Here is a 23,021-nt window from a genome sequence, read left to right as displayed (position 1 = left end):
GATTGATGGCAGACTGTTTCATGTTGATGGGGAGCGAAGTCTAGACCAGCACTTCTTGTGTCAGCAGTGCTGTCAGGGTTAGCTACTACTTGTCTGTCCTTTGCAGGGGTGCCTGATAATCTTGTGGTTATATTTTTACACCACGCCCCCCTCTCCCCTGCTCCTCTCCTTCTCTCTCTTAGGCTGCTTGCAACCCTGCAGGATCAGCAGTGCGAGAGCGCCCTCTCTCTGGCTGATGACTGCAACAACAGCAGGACCTGCTGCAAGTAGAGAAGGACAGACCCACGCTGGACCGTACAGCAACAACCGTACAACATCAACCATACAACATCATCCTCACAGCAACAACCATACAACATCATCTGTACAGCAACAGCCATACAACATCATCCTTACAGCAACAACCATACAACATCGTCCTTGCAGCAACAACCATACAACATCATCCTTACAGCAACAACCATACAACATCATCTGTGCAGCAACAACCATACATCATCCTTACAGCAACAACCATACAACATCATCCTTACAGCAACAACCATACAACATCATCTGTACAGCAACAACCATACAACAACATCCGTACAGCAACAACCATACAACATCATCCATACAACATCATCCTTACAGCAACAACCATACAACATCATCTGTACAGCAACAACCATACAACATCATCCTTACAGCAACAACCATACAACATCAACTGTACAGCAACAATCGTACAGCATCAACCATACAACATCATCCGTACAGCAAAAACCATACAACATCATCCGTACAACATCAACTGTACAGCAACAACCAGGACCAGGATGATTAGAGAAAATTAAGCCTTTTAGGAGTCTACGCATCAAAATATTAGACAGGAAAGATACACTTTAAACAGTCAGACGCTCTTATCCCGAGCGTCGTACAAGTGCAAATCATAACCAGGGAATGGACTGAATATATAGTGCTTTTATCCAAAGGGCTTTACAATTGATGCCTCTCATTCTCCATTCACACGCCAACAACGTTAGACTGCCATGCAAGGTACCAATCACCTAATTGGGGGTTAGGTGTCTTGCTCAGGGACACTTCACTGACACACTTCACTTTTAAAATGGTTTAAAAGTTTACTTTTATTCTAATCCGACATTAATTCATTTTTTTCTAAATGCATGACATACATTGCATTGCTTCAGTTAGACTCTTTGCTCATTCACTTAATATTTCCTGACATGGATCGCCCTTTCTCGAAAAATGAGTAGTGCACCTAATCCACACGGAATAAGTAAACATCTAGCATCCTGGCTGCGTCCGAATCAGCCCACTTGCCTACTATTGAGTACACAAGATATATTCACCGTGTACGACTTGTATGCTCAATAGTAAGTGCGCACACGCACGCGCACATGCAACGGCACAACAGAACTAACGTGAACTTTCCACATCTGAACGCGTGGTTTCACTCAAAAGGAGCCCCACCTTTGCCTCCAAGCAGGCAAGAACACGCGCTTTTGGAATGCATCGCCCACGTGACCATACATGGAAAAACAAATCTGCAAAATGACCAATAACTTCCTGCGACTCTAAATCACTGTTTTTAGCACCGACTTTTACCTTCAACAAGGGGTGAATGAGCAGAAAAAAAGATCAAAAGAATGACGGGGAATGTGCCTGTATATTTCAAACTTTCATTTAACCTGCAAGTATGGTTTGTTTTTTGATATTCACATTTTCAGTTTGCAGATTTTTCAATATTAATGATGGAAATTATGCATGTTAAGAAATACTAAAACTTCCACAGATCCTTGTTGTTATTTACCATTGAAAATCACACATATTATGCGTACACATTGAAATGTAGGGTGTTTTTTTTATTGTATTTTTCTTTCGGTAGCCTATGGTATTGATGAGACGTTGATACGTGGTATTCATGCCCGCAGGCAATACATTAAATGAGGTATTACCAAAACTCACATAAATTGGATTATTTCACAAAAAAAAATTATTTCATCGATCGCAAATCAACCTTTGAGAAGGATGCATTCTAGTGGAGAGCAGCGTTTCACCGAGGGACGAAAGGTGTAAGCGTGATGGGAGGAGCTTGGCTGAGTGGTATTGGGTCTGACTCGCATTCTTTATCCTTTTTCTGACTCACAGACTGCGAGGAAAAAGTGAGCGAAAAAAAAAAAATCAAAGGTTCTTTTTTTTTCTTGAAGGCCTGGAGAGTTTTGAAATTGGCCGTGCGGGTTGGTACAGGGTCCAGTAACAGGTAAATCATACACTTTATTTGACAAAGTTAATTTGTACGATTAATCTTCTGGTGATTTTTCGATGTTATAGATTTGATGTTTCTGATACTCTGATACTGTGTAACGCCACGAAGCAAAAGGGAACTGCAGCTACCCAGTATTCCGATTAAGTTTTGATGTACCATGAAGTTGGTGCCTGTCCTGTTAATGAATGAGTTATTGGTCATGTAGTCTAGTTATTTTGCGGAACGAATCATCGTTTTCAGTTTGATGGCTTAATTACATGCCCTAAAATTATATGACCCACTGGAACATTACCACTCTTTACTATTCGGATCGAAGCGAACAAATAGTTGTCTCAAATAACCTGCAAGTTTGCACTGTAGAACTTAAAATGACGGCAATATGCATATTGCATGGTACAAGAATGATGGGTTTGTTTTCACCGAAGTATTGTAGCAAAGCGCTTCTCATCATCAGTGGCTGGACGATTTGAAAACTTTATCAAGAGTTATTAACAAATCTGTGATAGGTCACCGCCACAGGCTCCAAATATGCGTAGCATTATCTTGTGGGTTATACGACTAGATTCAACACAAGCAGAAACTCAGCCTTGCTGGAGTACAACTAGCGCAGCAGCGGCGCCTTGGAACGCTGTGTTCCAACATGCCACCGCCTGTTATAAATGCATCAGCCCCAATAACGTTTAATGCAACGTTGTGTATCCCATGCTGACCAAGCATTTATTTAGTCCGATTTAGCAGTCGCTCTTATCAATTTCGTCCAAGACATCTATTTCATATAAATGGTGATATTGGATACAGAAACAATTATAGACAATTTCTACAATAATATTTTCTGATGAAAATGTAAACTGTAAGACATGTTGGATTTACGAGCTCTTGAAAGCTTTTTCCAGTCCAATGTTTTCCGACATTTTGAACTTTTTCAGTATATACTGTATAATACTGTAGCGTTCAATTCTCTGTGGTTCGCATTAAAAAACTTATTACACCAAGGATTGCTTGCAAGAACTGCTGTCGCTTGTCGATTGCTAGTTTATTTATATACAGTGCATCCGGAAAGTATTCACAGCGCTTCACTTTTTCCACAGTTTTTTTTTAGATTTTTGCAAATTTATTAAAAATAAAAAACTAAGAAATCACATGTACATAAGTATTCACAGCCTTTGCCATGAAGCTCAAAATTGAGCTCAGGTGCATCCTGTTTCCATTGATCAACCTTGAGATGTTTCTACAGCTTAATTGGGGTCCACCTGTGGTAAATTCAGTTGATTGGACATGATTTGGAAAGGCACACACCTGTCTGTATAAGGTCCCACAGTTGACAGTGCATGTCGGAGCACAAACCAAGCATGAAGTCAAAGGAATTGTCTGTAGACCTCCGAGACAGGATTGTCTCGAGGCACAAATCTGGGGAAGGGTACAGAAACATTTCTGCTGCTTTGAAGGTCCCAATGAGCACAGTGGCCGCCATCATCCGTAAATGGAAGAAGTTCGGAACCACCAGGACTCTTCCTAGAGCTGGCCACCTGTCTAAACTGAGCAATCGGGGGAGAAGGGCCTTAGTCAGGGAGGTGACCAAGAACCCGATGGTCACTCTGTCAGAGCTCCAGCGTTCCTCTGTGGAGAGAGGACAACCATCTCTGCAGCAATCCACCAATCAGGCCTGTATGGTAGAGTGGCCAGACGGAAGCCACTCCTTGGTAAAAGGCACATGGCAGCCCACCTGGAGTTTGCCAAAAAGCACCTGAAGGACTCTCAGACCATGAGAAACAAAATTATCTGGTCTGATGAGACAAAGATTGAACTCTTTGGCGTGAATGCCAGGCATCATGTTTGGAGGAAACCAGGCACCGCTCATCACCTGGCCAATACCATCCCTACAGTGAAGCATGGTGGTGGCAGCATCATGCTGTGGGGATGTTTTTCAGCGGCAGGAACTGGGAGACTAGTCAGGATTGAGGGAAAGATGAATGCAGCAATGTACAGAGACATCCTGGATGAAAACCTGCTCCAGAGCGCTCTTGACCTCAGACTGGGGCGACGGTTCATCTTTCAGCAGGACAACGACCCTAAGCACACAGCCAAGATATCAAAGGAGTGGCTTCAGGACAACTCTGTGAATGTCCTTGAGTGTCCCAGCCAGAGCCCAGACTTGAATCCGATTGAACATCTCTGGAGAGATCTGAAAATGGCTGTGCACCAACGCTCCCCATCCAACCTGATGGAGCTTGAGAGGTGCTGCAAAGATGTGCCAAGCTTGTGGCATCATATTCAAAAAGACTAGAGGCTGTAATTGCTGCCAAAGGTGCATCAACAAAGTATTGAGCAAAAGCTGTGAATACTTATGTTCATGTGATTTCTTAATTTTTTATTTTTTATAAATTTGCAAAAATTTAAAAAAAAAACTTTCATGTTGTCATTATGGGGTGTTGTGTGTAGAATTCTGAGGAAAAAATGAATTTATTCCATGTTGGAATAAGGCTGTAACATGAAAAGTGAAGCGCTGTGAATACTTTCCGGATGCACTGTAGCTTGTCGCGCATTTGTTTAACTGAGGTAACAAAAAAGATCGGTTAAGGGTTAGCTATTTTTTGTAAACGTTTACAACTCAGCTTTGGTTAACCGTGTAAACGTTCACACCCATAGTTGTCACACTGCTTATATCTCGCTCCCTAGATGGCGAGATTTCAGCTCATTGTTTTTGTCGTATAATTCTATGGTATTAATTCATCTTCAAATAATTATCAGCATTCAAAACTGTGAAGGGAGGGCTATCATGTACATAGGTTTTTCTTTCATTAGACTACAACCTGTGGTCACTAGCGACAATTCAAAACAAAATGAACTGTTGAGGATGATTGTCAGATGTAATTTTTCATGTCAAATCTATAGCCTAAAACAAATGTCTGTCCCTACACATTTGAAATATCCCTACACATCTGGTTATGTCCATCAAATACCAATGCTTTTTACCTAAGCAGTACCTTACGGAAAAAGAACAAAACAAAAAAACACACACATCCAGGCATTTTTTTATTGAATTTAAACAGTCAGTGTGTTCTACAAATGTAAAATTTATTTGGTGACTACAATATTTACATTGTGTGACAACCAGGTATTGGAAAAATATAAAACAGAATAATTGCAAAACATGGCAAATTGGTCTAAAAAATTTTCTGGTTTTAGTATATAAAATGCCCACAAAACAGTGTTCAAAATTGCATACTATCCGCACTTGAACACTTGCTTGTAAAAATGTGTATGTAGCGTGTTTCCACTGCATAGTATGTTCATTTCATTTTGAGTACATGAAAAGTGCCTGATGTATGCTATATTAACAAATATTTCTGACTGATTTCACTCAACGACTTAGAGACGCCCCATAATTAATTGTGGCTGTGTGTCCATCATCTGAGTGTCAATCATATAGTGCGATTGCAAGGAATAATTTCTGATGGAACAACTATGACAGCAGCACCACCAAGTTTTTAAAGGGATAGTATCTCACCTGATCACCCATGATGTTACTGATCGATAGTCCAGCCTTCTCGCGAGTTACAATGGAAGTGAACGGGGCCTATCATGCACTTAGACATGTGCTTACTGCTCCACACTGTGCCTTCAGCCAGCAGAATCCCTCATAACTTTCATAATGTCAAATTCCCACTAAATCTGCTAATGTATAATTTCCTTTTGAAGTTTCAGTGCAGCTCGGGTGATACTTGGCCATATGATAAAATGCACATGCACACACACTCATATGATGGGTTCTTCTCCAAAGACTCCAGGATAATTAGCTAACTGAAGCACTCTTCTGCTGCATTTGCCCATACTAGAGATGCTAATTAATTTCCTTTCTTAATTTGGTTTAACATTTAACGTTAACGTTAAGTTTAACGTTATTATTTCTCGTTTCATTGTTTTCCATTGGCCTAACATTAGCTACACAACACTAGCTCTGTTCACAGGTTTACATTAAGCATTTCATTGCCAGCTAACAAATGCCTTGTCTAAAGTATCTGCTGACTCTATATGACAAATAAACATTGGTTTGATTGAATCACTCCTGTCTATTGGCTAACTCCAGTTAATAGACTAGATATGCTAACTTTAAGAAGATGTATCTGTGTCTGTGTCTGTGTCTGTGTGTGGTACTGACATTAAGCTGTATCCACAACAGAGACTTTTCCACGTTTGGTTTTGGCTTCGCCTACAGAAGCTAACTTCTCACTTACCTGAAGTGTTCTTCCCTCAGAACTGATCTGTGGTCTCACCTAAAGAACTGATCTTCCTACCTTGAGTCTATAATACATAGAGACATGCTCATTTCTGTCCATGGTCAGATGCACATGCACAAAGAAAACACGCTTGGGGGCGCAACATTTTTACTTAAGATCATGTTTTGGAAAATAAAAACATCTTTGTGTGCTCAAAATAAATAATCGGACCTCTGAAAAAAGAAGTTAAAAAAATATTACAAATAAGGAGCATGGATTGAACATCAGTATATGACTGGTAATATTTTAAATTTGCAGTCAAACATGAATGGAGTCCAATGGCTTTTTGAGCAAAGATATAGGTATAACTCATATTCATTGGCGAAACGAATAGCTTGAAGGCAGGCCCCTTGTTGCTAACCGTCAACTCTTTCTTGATTTCTGTGGTTCTGTGTAAATTAAATGCTGCATTATGTGTCACACAAGGCCGCAGTGTCTAGAAATGAAATTCACTGGATTTCATCAAAACACGACACAGTTCATATATCCAAAATTAATTTAATTTGATGGATCAAATGGCAGAAGAGCTGCTACCACAAACATCTCTTTCGTTTTACCTTGCACAACGTTATGACATAATTGTGCTGTCAGGTTTGTTTACACTCCAGAAAATCACATTTTTCCTGTAGCCTAGGCTACCATATTAGACCCGCATACCAAAATATTCCAACAGGAATTAGTGAGTGGGTAGGATATGTGGGGCTTATGGAACTGTGATTACATTAAGAAAATGCATAAATGAAAACGGTAATGACCAAAAGTGGAATATTTAGACATAAACTGAAAGCAATGACAACAAAATATCCAGTGGTTTAGGCTAGGCCAAGGCCACTAACCTAAGTGCACGCAACAGTTCTGTTACGATATCAATACTTTCATTTATTGTGGCCATGGATAACAGTACATTAATGGAAAATTTTCACATACTTAGGTGTCTTTGTAAATATAATGAGGTGGTTTCTATGGTTTATACATATACATATGCTCCCCTCCACTATAGAGTACCATAATATTTGAGACACAATTAATATTGTGTAAATTAAAGTAGTCATGTTTAGTACTTTCCCCGATAGTCCCGGTGAATGTCTGTGACCCATAAACATCACCAGGTGCTGAGTATCTTCACTGTTGATGCTCTGCCAGGGAGCGCTGTACTACAGCTATCCTCAGCTCCTGGGGGCTTGTTTTGCCTTGTGTTTTCTCTTCAGCATAATGAAATGCATGTTCAACTGGATTCAGATTGAGTGAATGACTTAGTCAACAATTTCCCAGTTTTGGCTTTGAAAGACTCATTTGTTGCTTTACCAGTATGTATGGGATCATTTTCATGCTGACGGATGAAGAGATAAACCTGAAGAGATAAGATACTTCTATACAATTCAAAATGCGTACTGCTTATGTAGTGTCAATGGACAGTCTGCAGTGTAAAATTATAAAAATATATGTATGCATGAGGAAAAACTCATTCAGGGCATACGAGCTAGGTCTGAGACTTTCTGTAGTTGTCTGGATGGGCTGGCTGAACCACTACACTAAAGCTGTCTGGCTGTGTCTGAAATGGCTCACTATTAACTATTACTAATCTTGTGAATTTCCAAATAGTGCGCTAAATAGTTATAGATCGTAAGGGTAATTTTCTTAATTGATTCTTAATTGACAATGTGTGTTAACATAAAGACAATCACATGATTACAAATAACCTTTCAGTGATAATCCTTATTACTATTAGACCACTTTCTGAATTAAGTGCTTGCTATGAGTCTTTCTCTGTCTCTCTCCAGCAGACAGACAGCCTTTGACCTTAATGTCTCTGCTTCTCAGCTAGCACATTCTGGTCTTACAGCAAGGTCAACAAGGGGTATTCAGAAGACAAAATACTGATAAATGTCTGTGGCCAGCTTCATGTCTTTTTGTTTTGGTAAAGCCCCCCATTGGGAAAAGTGTGTATAAGAGTCTTACTGTGTCTGATGCAAATCAGAAGGGCGGTAAGCTTTCTCACTTCATGTAATTTCTTTGCAAATAAATACGAAAGTTAAAGAGAAGAATAGCTATTGTTGTGTTTTTTACTGGATCTGTTTCATCAGACGATGCTCACCTGTGAAAAGTTAAAAAGGGCATTTTTCCCTACCAAGATAATAATTAAACAGTGAATTCGGACAGCAGATGTCGTCTTTTGCAATCATGCAGCATCCTCCCGTAGGCTACACACTGCTGCATATAGCAACAAGTCCATTAACATACTGTACAGCCAGCTTAAACAGAGTTACATCATGACTCCAGAGATATTACTCCTAATTTGATATACCCAGTCCTGATGCAGCTCACTTAACCCTGCAGTGTTCAGGTCAAATTCGGGCTTTAATTATTTTTTTTATTTTTTTATAAGCTTTATTTATTTATTGCTTTATTAAGCTAATGATCAAGGGAAATTAATTTTTCATGAAAGTAGTTCTTTAATTTGAACTTCTCCTGGACCATGCCCTCATCTCTCTCCCACAGCTAAAAAGGTTGCATATAATAATGGTCTCTCAAATGTAATACTTGTGGAGTTAGTCTGCAAATCAAGCACGGAAATTAATGGTCATGTGATCAAGTACATCCCAAACAGAAATACAGAACTGGCAAGTACACATCAAATTCACCGGTGGTTCTCTTGATGTAATCCACAGACTGCCCACCGACACACTACACACTGCTCATCGACACACTACAGACTGCTCACCGACACTACAGACTGCCCACCGACACACTACACACTGCTCACCGACACTACAGACTGCCCACCGACACACTACACACTGCTCATCGACACACTACAGACTGCTCACCGACACTACAGACTGCCCACCGACACACTACACACTGCTCACCGACACTACAGACTGCCCACCGACACACTACACACTGCTCACCGACACTACAGACTGCCCACCGACACACTACACACTGCTCGTCGACACACTACAGACTGCTCACCGACACTACAGACTGCCCACCGACACACTACACACTGCTCATCGACACAGTACAGACTGCCCACCGACACACTACACACTGCTCATCGACACACTACAGACTGCTCACCGACACTACAGACTGCCCACCGACACACTACACACTGCTCATCGACACAGTACAGACTTCCCATTGACACACTACAGACTGCCCATCAACACACTACACACTGCTCATCGACACAGTACAGACTTCCCATTGACACACTACAGACTGCCCATCAACACACTACAGACTGCCCACCGACACACTACAGACTGCCCATTGAAACACTACAGACTGCCCATCAACACACTACAGACTGTCCATTGACACACTACAGACTGCCCACCGACACACTACACACTGCTCATCGACACAGTACAGACTGTCCATTGACACACTACAGACTGCCCACCGACACACTACAGACTGCCCATTGAAACACTACAGACTGCCCATCAACACACTACAGACTGTCCATTGACACACTACAGACTGCCCACCGACACACTACAGACTGCCCATTGAAACACTACAGACTGCCCATCAACACACTACAGACTGTCTATTGACACACTACAGACTGTCCATTGACACACTACAGACTGCCCACCGACACACTACAGACTGTCGATTGACACACTACAGACTGCCCACCGACACACTACAGATTGCCCATTGACACACTACAGACTGCACATCAACACACTACAGACTTACCACTGACACACTACAGACTGTCCATTGACACACTACAGACTGTCCATTGACACACTACAGACTGCCCACCGACACACTACACACTGCTCATCGACACAGTACAGACTTCCCATTGACACACTACAGACTGCCCATCAACACACTACAGACTGTCCATTGACACACTACAGACTGCCCACCGACACACTACAGACTGCCCATTGAAACACTACAGACCGCCCATCAACACACTACAGACTGTCTATTGACACACTACAGACTGCCCACCGACACACTACAGACTGTCGATTGACACACTACAGACTGCCCACCGACACACTACAGACTGCCCATTGACACACTACAGACTGCACATCAACACACTACAGACTTACCACTGACACACTACAGACTGTCCATTGACACACTACAGACTGCCCATCAACACACTACAGACTGCCCATTGACACACTACAGACTGCCCATCAACACACTACAGACTGCCCATTGACACACTACAGATTGCCCATCAACACACTACAGACTGTCCATTGACACACTACAGACTGTCCATTGACACACTACAGACTGCCCATCAACACACTACAGACTGCCCATTGACACACTACATACAGACTTGCCATTGACACATTACAGACTGCCCATCGACACACTACAGACTTGCGTACAGACACATTACAGACACATTACAGACTGCCCATTGACACACTACAGACTTGCCACCGACAGTGTTATAGAACTTGATTTTAATTACCAGTTGTCATTGTTAAATTCACATTAAAAAGTTAATTTAAGAACATTCTAATCATATACTGTTATACTCTAATCATATACTGTCTAATCTTATCCTATACCTATATAAAAATATAAAAATATAAAATATAAAAATATTTTTCTCTCAGCATGGGGGCACAAGATGGAACGATCTGTCTGAAGTACCTGCTCTTCGTCTTCAACTTCTTCTTCTGGGTGAGTCTGTCTGTCTGCGCCTGTCTTTCTGTCTGTTTATTTGTCTGCATGTGTCTGTCTGCCTGTCTGTCTGTCTGTGTCTGTCTGTCCATCTATCTGCATGTGTTTGTCTGTGTCTGTCTGCCAGTCTTTATGTGTCTGTCTGTCTGTCTGTGTCTGTCTGCCAGTCTTTATGTGTCTGTCTGTCTATCTGTGTCTGTCTGGCTGTGTCTGTCTGTCTGTCTGTCCATCTATCTGCATGTGTTTGTCTGTGTCTGTCTGCCAGTCTTCATGTGTCTGTCTATCTGTTTGTCTGTGTCTGTCTGTCTATCTGGCTGTCTGCATCTGTCTGCATCTGTCTGTGTCAGTTCATCTGTCTGCATGTGTCTGTCTGTCTGCCAGTCTGCCTGTGACTATCTGTCTGCCTGTATCTGTCTATCTGTATGTCTGTCTGTCTGTCTGTCTATCTGTATGTCTGTCTGTCTGTCTGTCTATCTGGCTGGCCGACTGTCTGTCTGACAGCGCTTCTGCCTTTGGCCCTAATGTGTCCATGTCCAAAATGCGTCTGTCTGTTCCTGTAATCCCAGTCTTTTCCTGTAATCCCAGACTCTTCCTGTAATCCCAGACTCTTCCTGTAATCCCAGACTCTTCCTGTAATCCCAGACAGACTCGATGATGTTGAGATCAGGGCTCTGTGGGAGCGGTTCCATCACTTCCAGGACTCCTTGTTCTTTTTATGCTGAAGATAGTTCTTAAATACATTGGCTGTATGTTCGCCTGAAACATCAAATGACAGAACCGGATTTCAGCTTTTATTTCCTGGTATTTTTATCTACATTTGTTAAACAACTTAGAACATATCACATTTTGTATCAGACCACCCCATTTTCAGGTGAGCAAAAGTATTGGAAAATGTGACTGATGGATGTTTCTTGTTGCCCAGATGTGTCCTGTTAGATTGTAAATAGATCTGAATATCTCCTCTTGGTTTTAGCCTTGGGTTTTGCTTGTGAAGACTGCATTTGTGTTAGAAAAGATAAACCAACAACCAAAAAAAGAGGAAGTTGATGACGGAAACATTGTGAGTGCTGTGAAGAAAACCCGCAAAACATCAGTCAGTGACACCACAAACAATCTCCACAGGGCAGGGATGAAGGTATCTCAATCAACCATTCGAAGAAGAGAGCAGCAATATAGAGGCTATACCACAAGATGTAAACCACTCATCAGTAGTAAGAAACGGAAGGCGAGATTACAATTTGCAAAGAAGTACAGAGATGTGCCACAAAAGTTCTGAAACAACGTTTTATGAACTGACGAGACCAAGAGTAACTTCTACCAAAGTGACGGAAAGGCCAAAGTGTGGAGAAAGAAGGGATCTGCTCATGATTCAAAGCATATGAGCTCACGTTGGAGGAAGTGTCATGGCTTGGACTTGCATAGCTGCTTCTGGAGTGGGCTCACTAATCTTTATTGATGATGACGGTAGCAGCAGGATGAATTCAGAAGTCTACAAAAATATTCTGTCTACCATCTTACAGAGAAATGTGTCCAAACTAATTGGGAGGAACTTCATAATGCAACAAGACAATGACCCAAAACACACTGCCAACACAACAAAGACTACATAAGGGATTAGGAAGGTATTAGACTGGCCAAGTCAATCACCAGACCTTAACTCTATTGAGCATGCATTTCACCTGCTGAAGAGGAGATTGAAGGGAAAACCCCCCTAAACAAACAACAACTGAAGGAGGCTGCAGTAGAAGCCTGGAAAAGCATCACAAAAGAAGAATGCAGCAGTTTGGTGATGTCATTGGGTCGCAGGCTTTATTGCAAGTTATGTCCCAAAATTTCCTTCCTCATTTGCGCCCCCGTTTGGCAACTGCCCAAGCGTTTTTCATTGGTTCATTCAATTAATCCTGGTTTTCTTCGTTGGGGGTGTGACCAAGGACACAAATGAGCGTGTGCGGGTGAGTGCACCTTCAGCCCTGTGTGGTGATTTCTCCCCATTGGTTTCTGTTGCTGTCGCTGTCTCTATATATTATATATATTATATACTCTATGCTTTGGACACTGAACTGGCCATTCCTCCGCAATGAGTTTCCCAGGAATGGCAGGTAAGGTTAGGAGCAGCACTCCCCTCGACCCGTGACAGTGTGTGTTACTCTAACCCCAGTGAGGTTTTACCAGTCTTTAGATGGGTTTGAGTTGACCTGCTTGTTATGTAACCCAGCTGGCAGGGGGTGCTGTGATGGCCGTGGGGATTTGGACGCTGATCGAGAAGAGCGATTACATCAGCCTGCTGCCCTCCAGTACCTACGCGGCCTCCGCCTACATCCTGATCGTGTCCGGGGCTGTCGTCATGGTGACCGGAGTCCTGGGCTGCTGTGCCACCTTCAAAGAGCAGAGAAGACTTCTGAGAGTGGTGAGTACAAACACACACACGCAGACACGTGCACACACACACATACACACACGCAGACACACGTGCACACACACACACATACACACACGCAGACACACGTGCACACACGCACGCACATGCGCGGGCAGACACACATGCACACGCAGACACACGTACACACACACAGACACACGTGCACACATACACACACATGCAGACACACGTACACACACACACATACACACACGCAGGCACACGTGCACACACACACATACACACACGCAGACACACGTGCACACACACACACATACACACACGCAGACACACGTGCACACACGCACGCACACGTGCACACACACACATGCGCGCGCAGACACACATGCACACACACACACGCGCACAGACACACATGCACACACACACATACACACACATGCAGACACACGTACACACACACATTCACACACGCAGACACACGTACACACACAGGCAAGCACACATACACACGCAGACACACGTACACACACACAGACACACGTGCACACATACACACACATGCAGACACACGTACACACACACATACACACACGCAGGCACACGTGCACACACACACATACACACACGCAGACACACGTGCACACACACACACACAGACACACGTGGACACACACACGCGCGCACAGACACACACACACACACAGACACACATGGACACACACACACGCGCACAGACACACATGCACACACACACATACACACACACAGACACATGTACACACACAGGCAAGCACACATACACACACATGCAGACACACGTACACACACACACATTCACACACGCAGACACATGTACACACACAGACACACGTGCACACACACACATACACACACGCAGACACACGTACACACACACAGGCAAGCACACATACACACACACACACACACGCAGACACGTGCACACACACACACATACACACTGGCAGGCACATGTGCACACACACACAGGCACACGTACACACACACAGGCAGACACACATACACACACACAGGGTAGGGTAAACTAGTTTAATTTCTGGAATGTGTTATCTTCATTGCAAAAAAAACCCATTTCCAAACGAGTTTCTGTCCTTGGCATCCTGCTTGTAAAATAACTTCTGTACATCTTATGACTTATCACTGGAGATTTCCCTGTCCAATCTAACAATATTTAGTTCTCTGAATGTTCCCTGGATGTTGTTACAGCGGTCTTGCCAGCTTCAGCCTCATCTAGTGGTTATACTGAAGAAGAAAAGCATAGATGGCCTTGGAGTGTCATTAAATGTTCTTATTTAATAAATAAATAAGATTTGCATTCTGCAATTCAGCAATGAATTTGAAATTTCACTTATCTTCAGTGTTTTTTATCATCATCACAATGTTCCCAGTAAGTAACATGTCTGGAATGTTTTATGTGATATTATGGTACTTAACTTCCCAGACAAGCAAATGAGAATCTATCCAGAATCCTTTCCAGCATTCTGCAAAAGTGTTCTGTTAGCTGTCGGACATGGCTTGACATGCAAGCTGCTTGCACTCAGAGAATATAAATTGGCTGAAGCCTGAGCTCTGTTCAAACATGTTTCCTTGAAGGGAAATGACGTGATTTTTCTCCCTTTACAGGGTTTTGAACAGTCCTGCGCTGTAGCCAGTGGGGTTCATTACTGTACTGTCCCTTTACAGGGTTTTGAACAGTCCTGCACTGTAGTTACCTTTTGTGGGATCACCCAGATCACTGTGCTGTCATTTAATTGGCTGCTTTTTTCTGTCATAATGAAACAGTGAGTAGTCACACATAAACAGCTTCTTTAGTGGGGTTCAGTCTGTCGCCTGTCTTTTCCTTTGCAGTATTTTGTGCTGTTGCTGTGTATTTTCCTACTGGAGGTGGTTGCTGGAATTCTTGCCTACATCTATTACCAGAAGGTAATGTACACTGTTTGGATGTAAGCTAATTGCTCTGAGCATTACACCCCTGCTAGGCTAGCTCTGAGCATTACACCCCTGCTAGGCTAGCTGTGAGCATTACACTCGTGCTAGGCTAGCTGTGAGCATTACACCCCTGCTAGGCTAGCTCTGAGCATTACACCCCTGCTAGGCTAGCTGTGAGCATTACACTCGTGCTAGGCTAGCTGTGAGCATTACACCCCTGCTAGGCTAGCTGTGAGCATTACACCCCTGCTAGGCTAGCTGTGAGCATTACACTCGTGCTAGGCTAGCTGTGAGCATTACACCCCTGCTAGGCTAGCTGTGAGCATTACACCCCTGCTAGGCTAGCTGTGAGCATTACACTCGTGCTAGGCTAGCTGTGAGCATTACACCCCTGCTAGGCTAGCTGAGAGCATTACACCCCTGCTAGGCTAGCTGTGAGCATTACACTCGTGCTAGGCTAGCTGTGAGCATTACACTCGTGCTAGGCTAGCTGAGAGCATTACACTCGTGCTAGGCTAGCTGTGAGCATTACACTCGTGCTAGGCTAGCTGTGAGCATTACACTCGTGCTAGGCTAGCTGTGAGCATTACACTCGTGCTAGGCTAGCTGTGAGCATTACACTCGTGCTAGGCTAGCTGTGAGCATTACACCCCTGCTAGGCTAGCTGAGAGCATTACACTCGTGCTAGGCTAGCTGTGAGCATTACACCCCTGCTAGGCTAGCTGTGAGCATTACACTCCTGCTAGGCTAGCTGTGAGCATTACACCCCTGCTAGGCTAGCTGTGAGCATTACACTCGTGCTAGGCTAGCTCTGAGCATTACACCCCTGCTAGGCTAGCTGTGAGCATTACACTCGTGCTAGGCTAGCTGTGAGCATTACACCCCTGCTAGGCTAGCTGAGAGCATTACACTCGTGCTAGGCTAGCTGTGAGCATTACACCCCTGCTAGGCTAGCTCTGAGCATTACACCCCTGCTAGGCTAGCTGTGAGCATTACACTCGTGCTAGGCTAGCTGTGAGCATTACACCCCTGCTAGGCTAGCTGAGAGCATTACACCCCTGCTAGGCTAGCTGAGAGCATTACACTCGTGCTAGGCTAGCTGAGAGCATTACACTCGTGCTAGGCTAGCTGTGAGCATTACACCCCTGCTAGGCTAGCTGTGAGCATTACACCCCTGCTAGGCTAGCTGTGAGCATTACACTCGTGCTAGGCTAGCTGTGAGCATTACACTCGTGCTAGGCTAGCTGTGAGCATTACACCCCTGCTAGGCTAGCTGTGAGCATTACACTCGTGCTAGGCTAGCTGAGAGCATTACACTCGTGCTAGGCTAGCTGAGAGCATTACACTCGTGCTAGGCTAGCTGTGAGCATTACACCCCTGCTAGGCTAGCTGTGAGCATTACACTCGTGCTAGGCTAGCTGTGAGCATTACACTCGTGCTAGGCTAGCTGTGAGCATTACACCCCTGCTAGGCTAGCTGTGAGCATTACACTCGTGCTAGGCTAGCTGAGAGCATTACACTCGTGCTAGGCTAGCTGAGAGCATTACACTCGTGCTAGGCTAGCTGTGAGCATTACACCCCTGCTAGGCTAGCTGTGAGCATTACACTCGTGCTAGGCTAGCTGTGAGCATTACACCCCTGCTAGGCTAGCTGTGAGCATTACACCCCTGCTAGGCTAGCTCTGAGCATTACACCCCTGCTAGGCTAGCTGTGAGCATTACACTCGTGCTAGGCTAGCTGAGAGCATGACACTCGTGCTAGGCTAGCTGTGAGCATTACACTCGTGCTAGGCTAGCTGAGAGCATTACACTCGTGCTAGGCTAGCTGTGAGCATTACACTCGTGCTAGGCTAGCTGTGAGCATTACACTCGTGCTAGGCTAGCTGTGAGCATTACACTCGTGCTAGGCTAGCTGAGAGCATTACACTCGTGCTAGGCTAGCTGTGAGCATTACACCCCTGCTAGGCTAGCTGTGAGCATTACACCCCTGCTAGGCTAGCTCTGAGCATTACACCCCTGCTAGGCTAGCTGAGAGCATTACACTCGTGCTAGGCTAGCTGTGAGCATTACACTCGTGCTAGGCTAGCTGTGAGCATTACACTCGTGCTAGGCTAGCTGTGAGCATTACACTCGTGCTAGGCTAGCTGTGAGCATTACACCCCTGCTAGGCTAGCTGTGAGCATTACACTCGTGCTAGGCTAGCTGAGAGCATTACACTCGTGCTAGGCTAGCTGAGAGCATTACACTCGTGCTAGGCTAGCTGTGAGCATTACACTCGTGCTAGGCTAGCTGTGAGCATTACACTCGTGCTAGGCTAGCTGTGAGCATTACACTCGTGCTAGGCTAGCTGTGAGCATTACACCCCTGCTAGGCTAGCTGTGAGCATTACACTCGTGCTAGGCTAGCTGTGAGCATTACACTCGTGCTAGGCTAGCTGTGAGCATTACACCCCTGCTAGGCTAGCTGTGAGCATTACACTCGTGCTAGGCTAGCTGAGAGCATTACACTCGTGCTAGGCTAGCTGAGAGCATTACACTCGTGCTAGGCTAGCTGTGAGCATTACACCCCTGCTAGGCTAGCTGTGAGCATTACACTCGTGCTAGGCTAGCTGTGAGCATTACACTCGTGCTAGGCTAGCTGAGAGCATTACACTCGTGCTAGGCTAGCTGTGAGCATTACACTCGTGCTAGGCTGGCTGTGAGCATTACACTCGTGCTAGGCTAGCTGTGAGCATTACACTCGTGCTAGGCTAGCTGTGAGCATTACACTCGTGCTAGGCTAGCTGTGAGCATTACACTCGTGCTAGGCTAGCTGAGAGCATTACACTCGTGCTAGGCTAGCTGTGAGCATTACACTCGTGCTAGGCTAGCTGTGAGCATTACACTCGTGCTAGGCTAGCTGTGAGCATTACACTCATGCTAGGCTGGCTGTGAGCATTTTCAGTTTCATAATACGATTTTACAGTTTAGATGGTCTTGTTGCTAGGACAACAGTGTCTTAAGCAGAAACCTGTACTCCCAGATTTAGCCTGCAGTTAGCAGGATAACATGCAAGCATAGCCTATGTAAACAACATGGTGAAATCACACTCAGAAATGAGCCAAGAAATCACTGTCTGTGTGTGGTATGTGTATGTCAGCCAGTATTCATATGTGCTTGTGTGTGTGTGTGTGTGGGTGTGTGTGTGAGGTGTGTATGTCTGCACATAAGCTGATCTCTAAACTCTATGCTCCATCCCAGCTGAACGAGGACCTGAAGAACAACCTGAAACACACCATGATTGAGAAGTACAGGCAGCTGAGTCAGGAGCCTGTGACTCAGGCCGTGGACAAGCTACAGCAAGAGGTGAGAGAGGGAGGAAGAGAGGGGGGAAGAGAGGGAGGGAGAGGGGAAAAGAGAGAGAGGATTACATTTAAAACCATCTTTATAAGCCTCAGAAGTCGTTCCCTTCGGAAATATCCATGATTCATTAACTTCCGGATCAAGTAATTTGACGGTCTATGGAAGAAATGAATAGTGTTTTGAAATCCTTTAAAATAAATTTTGACATTTGGCCATTTGTTTGTATATGAAAAAATAATAATTTTCATCAAATTTTCTAAATAAATTTTGTGTGAATTGAAAAATCTATTTGCCATCGCAAAGTGGTTAGCAACCTGTCACACAATAACATCACACAAAGGGCTGTATCTGGCTGTATTATCTGTTACCATTCACACGCGTTGCCGATGGCTACTATTTGTTCGTTTTATAAATTATATGTTCTTCTACTTCGTACAGTTGTATATATCATTGGAAGCATTGTTATTCTGGTTATTGTTGGTGTTCTCATTAGTAATTTATGTTATTTCAGTCACTGCTTTACATTATTGACTAACACAGGTGACGTATATAAAGTACTGTGCTGTTAGCTTTTTGCTAGTGAAAGAATTATTTTGGTTGGAAAGCAATCCTGTGGTAGAATGAACCCTTATTTAGGTGAATGAGGTTGATGAGCCTAATGAGGGCTAAGTTTTCTCCTTCCCTCTCATGCCCTCTTATCTTCCATGGCCTTTTCTACCTCTCCCTCGCTCTCTCCTTCTACTGATCCCCCATTCCTCCCTCTCTCTTTCCCTCTATCCTGATCCCCATTCCTCCCTCTCTCTCCCTCTATCTTGGTCCCCCATTCCTCCCTCTCTCTCCCTCTATCTTGGTCCCCCATTCCTCCCTCTCTCTCCCTCTATCTTGGTCCCCCATTCCTCCCTCTCTCTCCCTCTATCTTGGTCCCCCAATCCTCCCTCTCTCTCTCCCTCTATCATGATCCCCATTCCTCCCTCTCTCTCCCTCTATCTTGGTCCCCCATTCCTCCCTCTCTCTTTCCCTCTCTCTCTCTCTATCCTGGTCCCCATTCCTCTCTCTCTCTCTCTCTCCCTCCCTCTATCCTGATCCGCATTCCCCTCTCTCTCTCTCTCTCTCTCTCTCTCTCTCCCTCCCTCTATCCTGATCCGCATTCCTCTCTCTTTCCCTCTCTCTCTCTCTCTATCCTGGTCCCCCATTCCTCTCTCTCTCTCTCTCTCTCTCTCTCTCCCTCTCTCTCTCTCTCTCTCTCTCCCTCTCTCTCTCTCTCTCTCTCTCTCTCTCCCTCTCTCTCTCTCTCCCTCTCTCTCTCTCTCTCTCTCTCTCTCTCTCTCTCCTGATCCGCATTCCTCCCTCTGTGTCGCAGTTTAAGTGCTGTGGCAGTAACAGCTCCTCTGATTGGCTGGAGAGTAAGTGGGTGCGGTCTGCGGATGCGAAGAGCAGGGAGGTGCCGGACAGCTGCTGCAAGACCCCGACGGGGGGCTGCGGCCGCAGGGCTCACCCCTCCAACATCTACAGTGAGGAGGTGAGGGGGGACGCAAAGCAGCCAATCAGCCGACTGCAGAGCTGAGCTCTGTCACCTGGGCACCCAAACATCAAGCTGTGTTCTGATTACAGTGCTTTCATTATGATCCGTAAGTCAATGAGCCCAATACAAATAAAAACACAATAACTTCTCTGACACAGAAAAGATATTAATAGAGGTGAGTAAATAAAGAATATTATTGACGTAAATATGAATGCTTTGCCACGTGAAGCTTTCTATTGCACTTGCTTCATTGTATACATTGAATTCCCATTCAACAATAGTAAGAAGCGTTTGCTTTAACGGCAGTGTGTGTGAATGACTGATGTGCCCACACAGGGTGGCTGCATAACCAAGCTGGGGAGTGTCATCCTGGAGCACCTGAAGATCATCAGTGCAGTGGGCATCGGAATCGCCTGTGTACAGGTGTGTATCACAAAGCCCCAATTGCCTGCCTCGGCTTTGTGAGCAAAAAAATTAACACCAGTGTAAAGTCACTAAAACTGTAAGATCACAAATACCTGATTAGAATGTCCTTAACTGAACATCCAGATGCTGATGTAACAGTCCCTGGTATGGTCCCTTGGCAATAGAAAGCAACAGAGTTCTAGAACAGAAAATAAAAATATTCCAAAACATCTGCTCTTCAAAGGGTTAAGAGGAAGTGAGGCCTCCACCTCCAAAATCGCCTGTAAGCACTATGGCATCAAGGAACACGACACCTCTGCTACATGGGAAAGTCACCCTGCCGCTTCGCCCATGCAAGTGCAGGAGGTGCTGTCCCTGGGTTTATAGGGAATTGGGTTCATAGGGGGTGACTGAGAAGGCCTTGATGTGGAGGTGAATTTATCTATTGCACCACTGCTTTCCTCAAACTACTCGAAGGCTGTGGATGGCAGTACGGCCCTCTTGTAATAGCCCCCATTCTGCAGAAAGGTTTAACATGGTTTAGTCATGATCATTCGACGCTGTTCAATTCCCACATTTCCTTCAAAGAGTACAATGTGCCCAAACCATGCCAGGGAAATGCACCCAGCACGCTTATGGATCCTTTCACTGTAGGAGCCCACTGGGTCTCCATTTGCCCATTCATTATCTGTTTATCTTATGTGCATGCAATAATGCCTTCTACTCATTTACTCACCATTTAAGTCTTCAACACTAATTCATTCTTTTCTATCATGACACAAAACAAAACATTAAGCATACAAGCCAATGAGTGACTGTAGGAAGTCCAGAGTGTGACATTGCAGGTGTGTTTTTCTCTATTTGGCTCAGATTGTGGGGATGGTGGTCACGTGTTGTCTGTATCGGAATTTGAAGGCGGAGCTGAGAGTGGAAAGTCCCGGAAGACGGCCTCACTGAGCTACTGAACTGTGCCTGATATTTAATAATTTAATGATCTGTGTGTATGCCATAAACACATACAATGAGTTGTTGTGCCCTCACAGGAAATGGATTCACCGGAGATAACAGATTTGGTCTTTTGACCAATTGTTGAGATAGTAATGCATAGCTCCTGAAAAAGCCACACTTGAATCTGCCGACATTGTGTGTGTTTGTGTGGGTGTGTATGTGTATGTACGTGTATCTACAGTGGGCTCCAAAATTATTGGCACCCTTAATAAAAATGGAGAAAAAAGGCTGCATACAATAAACAACATGGATAATGAGCTATATTTCATTTTCAAATATACAGCACAATTATATCCTTTTATATCAATACATTTACTCTCATATTTCAATGTTTTTTATTTAGTAATATTGTTTTATCTGAAAACCACAGGTGCCAAAATATTGGCGCCCCTAACAATTATTGTAGATAAAATCAAACAAAGTGAAACACAATTTGACTTTAATTTCGTTGATCTCAGAACTACTAATCACAAAAAAATGTTTTAATTGAAATGTTTGTATTTGCTAAAAGCCTCAAAAGACAGGAAATTAAATTGATCAGCCCTAACACTAACATCAGCCTGCTCTCCATCAAGGTATCAGCACAGATCTCTGACAACATGCTACAGCCGTGTACAATGTCTACTCTATGTCAAACAATATGTGCTCACCACAAAGCCAATTGTCGAAGATTCAAACCTCTCAAAGAATTCATAATCTTAGAGTAGTGCACTGTAAAATGTATTGACAATTTTGCATGTTAAAGGTAGAGGGAATATTCATATTTTGCACTTTTCTAAAGCATGATGTATTTCCCACATGACCATATATCTTATATCATACTTTCAACATGGCTTGCCCACAAACCATGTTGGTACGTAGCATACAATTTTTAAACTAGTGCGATGAATTGATTGATACTGCATTAAAGTGTATATTGTAGAGTATAGAGTGTATACTGCTATGATCTCATTCATATAGGCCTACAGTATGTCGTTCTGGATAAAAGTGTAGAAGCAGATATATAGCCTACAGTATGTACATATATGGGCCAATACATAATTATTCATATTTGTTGAAAAGTAATTCACCAATTAAACAAAATCATAATTAACTGCTGTGCATTCACGGTCACTCAATGGTAGTGTCACCTACGCATCACGTTGACTCTCACTGTAGGAATA

General features: G+C 43.9%; 2 protein-coding genes across 2 annotated transcripts in view; both read left to right on the top strand.

Moving 5' to 3' along the window:
• cracr2b (calcium release activated channel regulator 2B) overlaps window positions 1-387 on the top strand; it is a 51,834-nt gene extending 51,447 nt beyond the window's left edge. The window contains exon 20 of the mRNA XM_061222272.1: window positions 183-387. Within this exon, the coding sequence (XP_061078256.1) occupies window positions 183-270 (88 nt within the window). The 3' untranslated portion in view covers window positions 271-387. The remainder of the gene's footprint in view (window positions 1-182) is intronic.
• Window positions 388-574: 187 nt separating this feature from the next.
• LOC133111720 (CD151 antigen-like) lies at window positions 575-22,103 on the top strand. Its single transcript, XM_061222273.1, has 9 exons — window positions 575-1,697; window positions 2,211-2,263; window positions 11,166-11,232; window positions 13,448-13,639; window positions 15,503-15,577; window positions 18,822-18,926; window positions 20,284-20,442; window positions 20,782-20,868; window positions 21,721-22,103. The coding sequence occupies exons 1-9, from the start codon at window positions 1,650-1,652 to the stop codon at window positions 21,805-21,807; spliced, it is 873 nt and encodes a 290-aa protein (XP_061078257.1). The 5' UTR covers window positions 575-1,649; the 3' UTR covers window positions 21,808-22,103.
• The last annotated feature ends 918 nt before the right edge of the window (window positions 22,104-23,021 follow it).

The sequence above is a fragment of the Conger conger genome, chromosome 15 (assembly GCF_963514075.1).
Source record: "Conger conger chromosome 15, fConCon1.1, whole genome shotgun sequence".
In the NCBI taxonomy this organism is placed as follows: Eukaryota; Metazoa; Chordata; class Actinopteri; order Anguilliformes; family Congridae; genus Conger; species Conger conger.
Note: the sequence above shows the minus strand (reverse complement) of the source record. Positions and strands in the feature narration are given on the sequence as shown.

Coding starts and splice junctions, on each gene's coding strand:
- LOC133111720 (XM_061222273.1), top strand. CDS start 1,650: ATGACGGGGAATGTGCCTGTATATTTCAAACTTTCATTTAACCTGCAA. Junction 2,264..11,165: donor GGTACAGGGTCCAGTAACAG/GTAAATCATACA, acceptor TTTTTCTCTCAG/CATGGGGGCACAAGATGGAA. Junction 11,233..13,447: donor TCTTCAACTTCTTCTTCTGG/GTGAGTCTGTCT, acceptor TATGTAACCCAG/CTGGCAGGGGGTGCTGTGAT.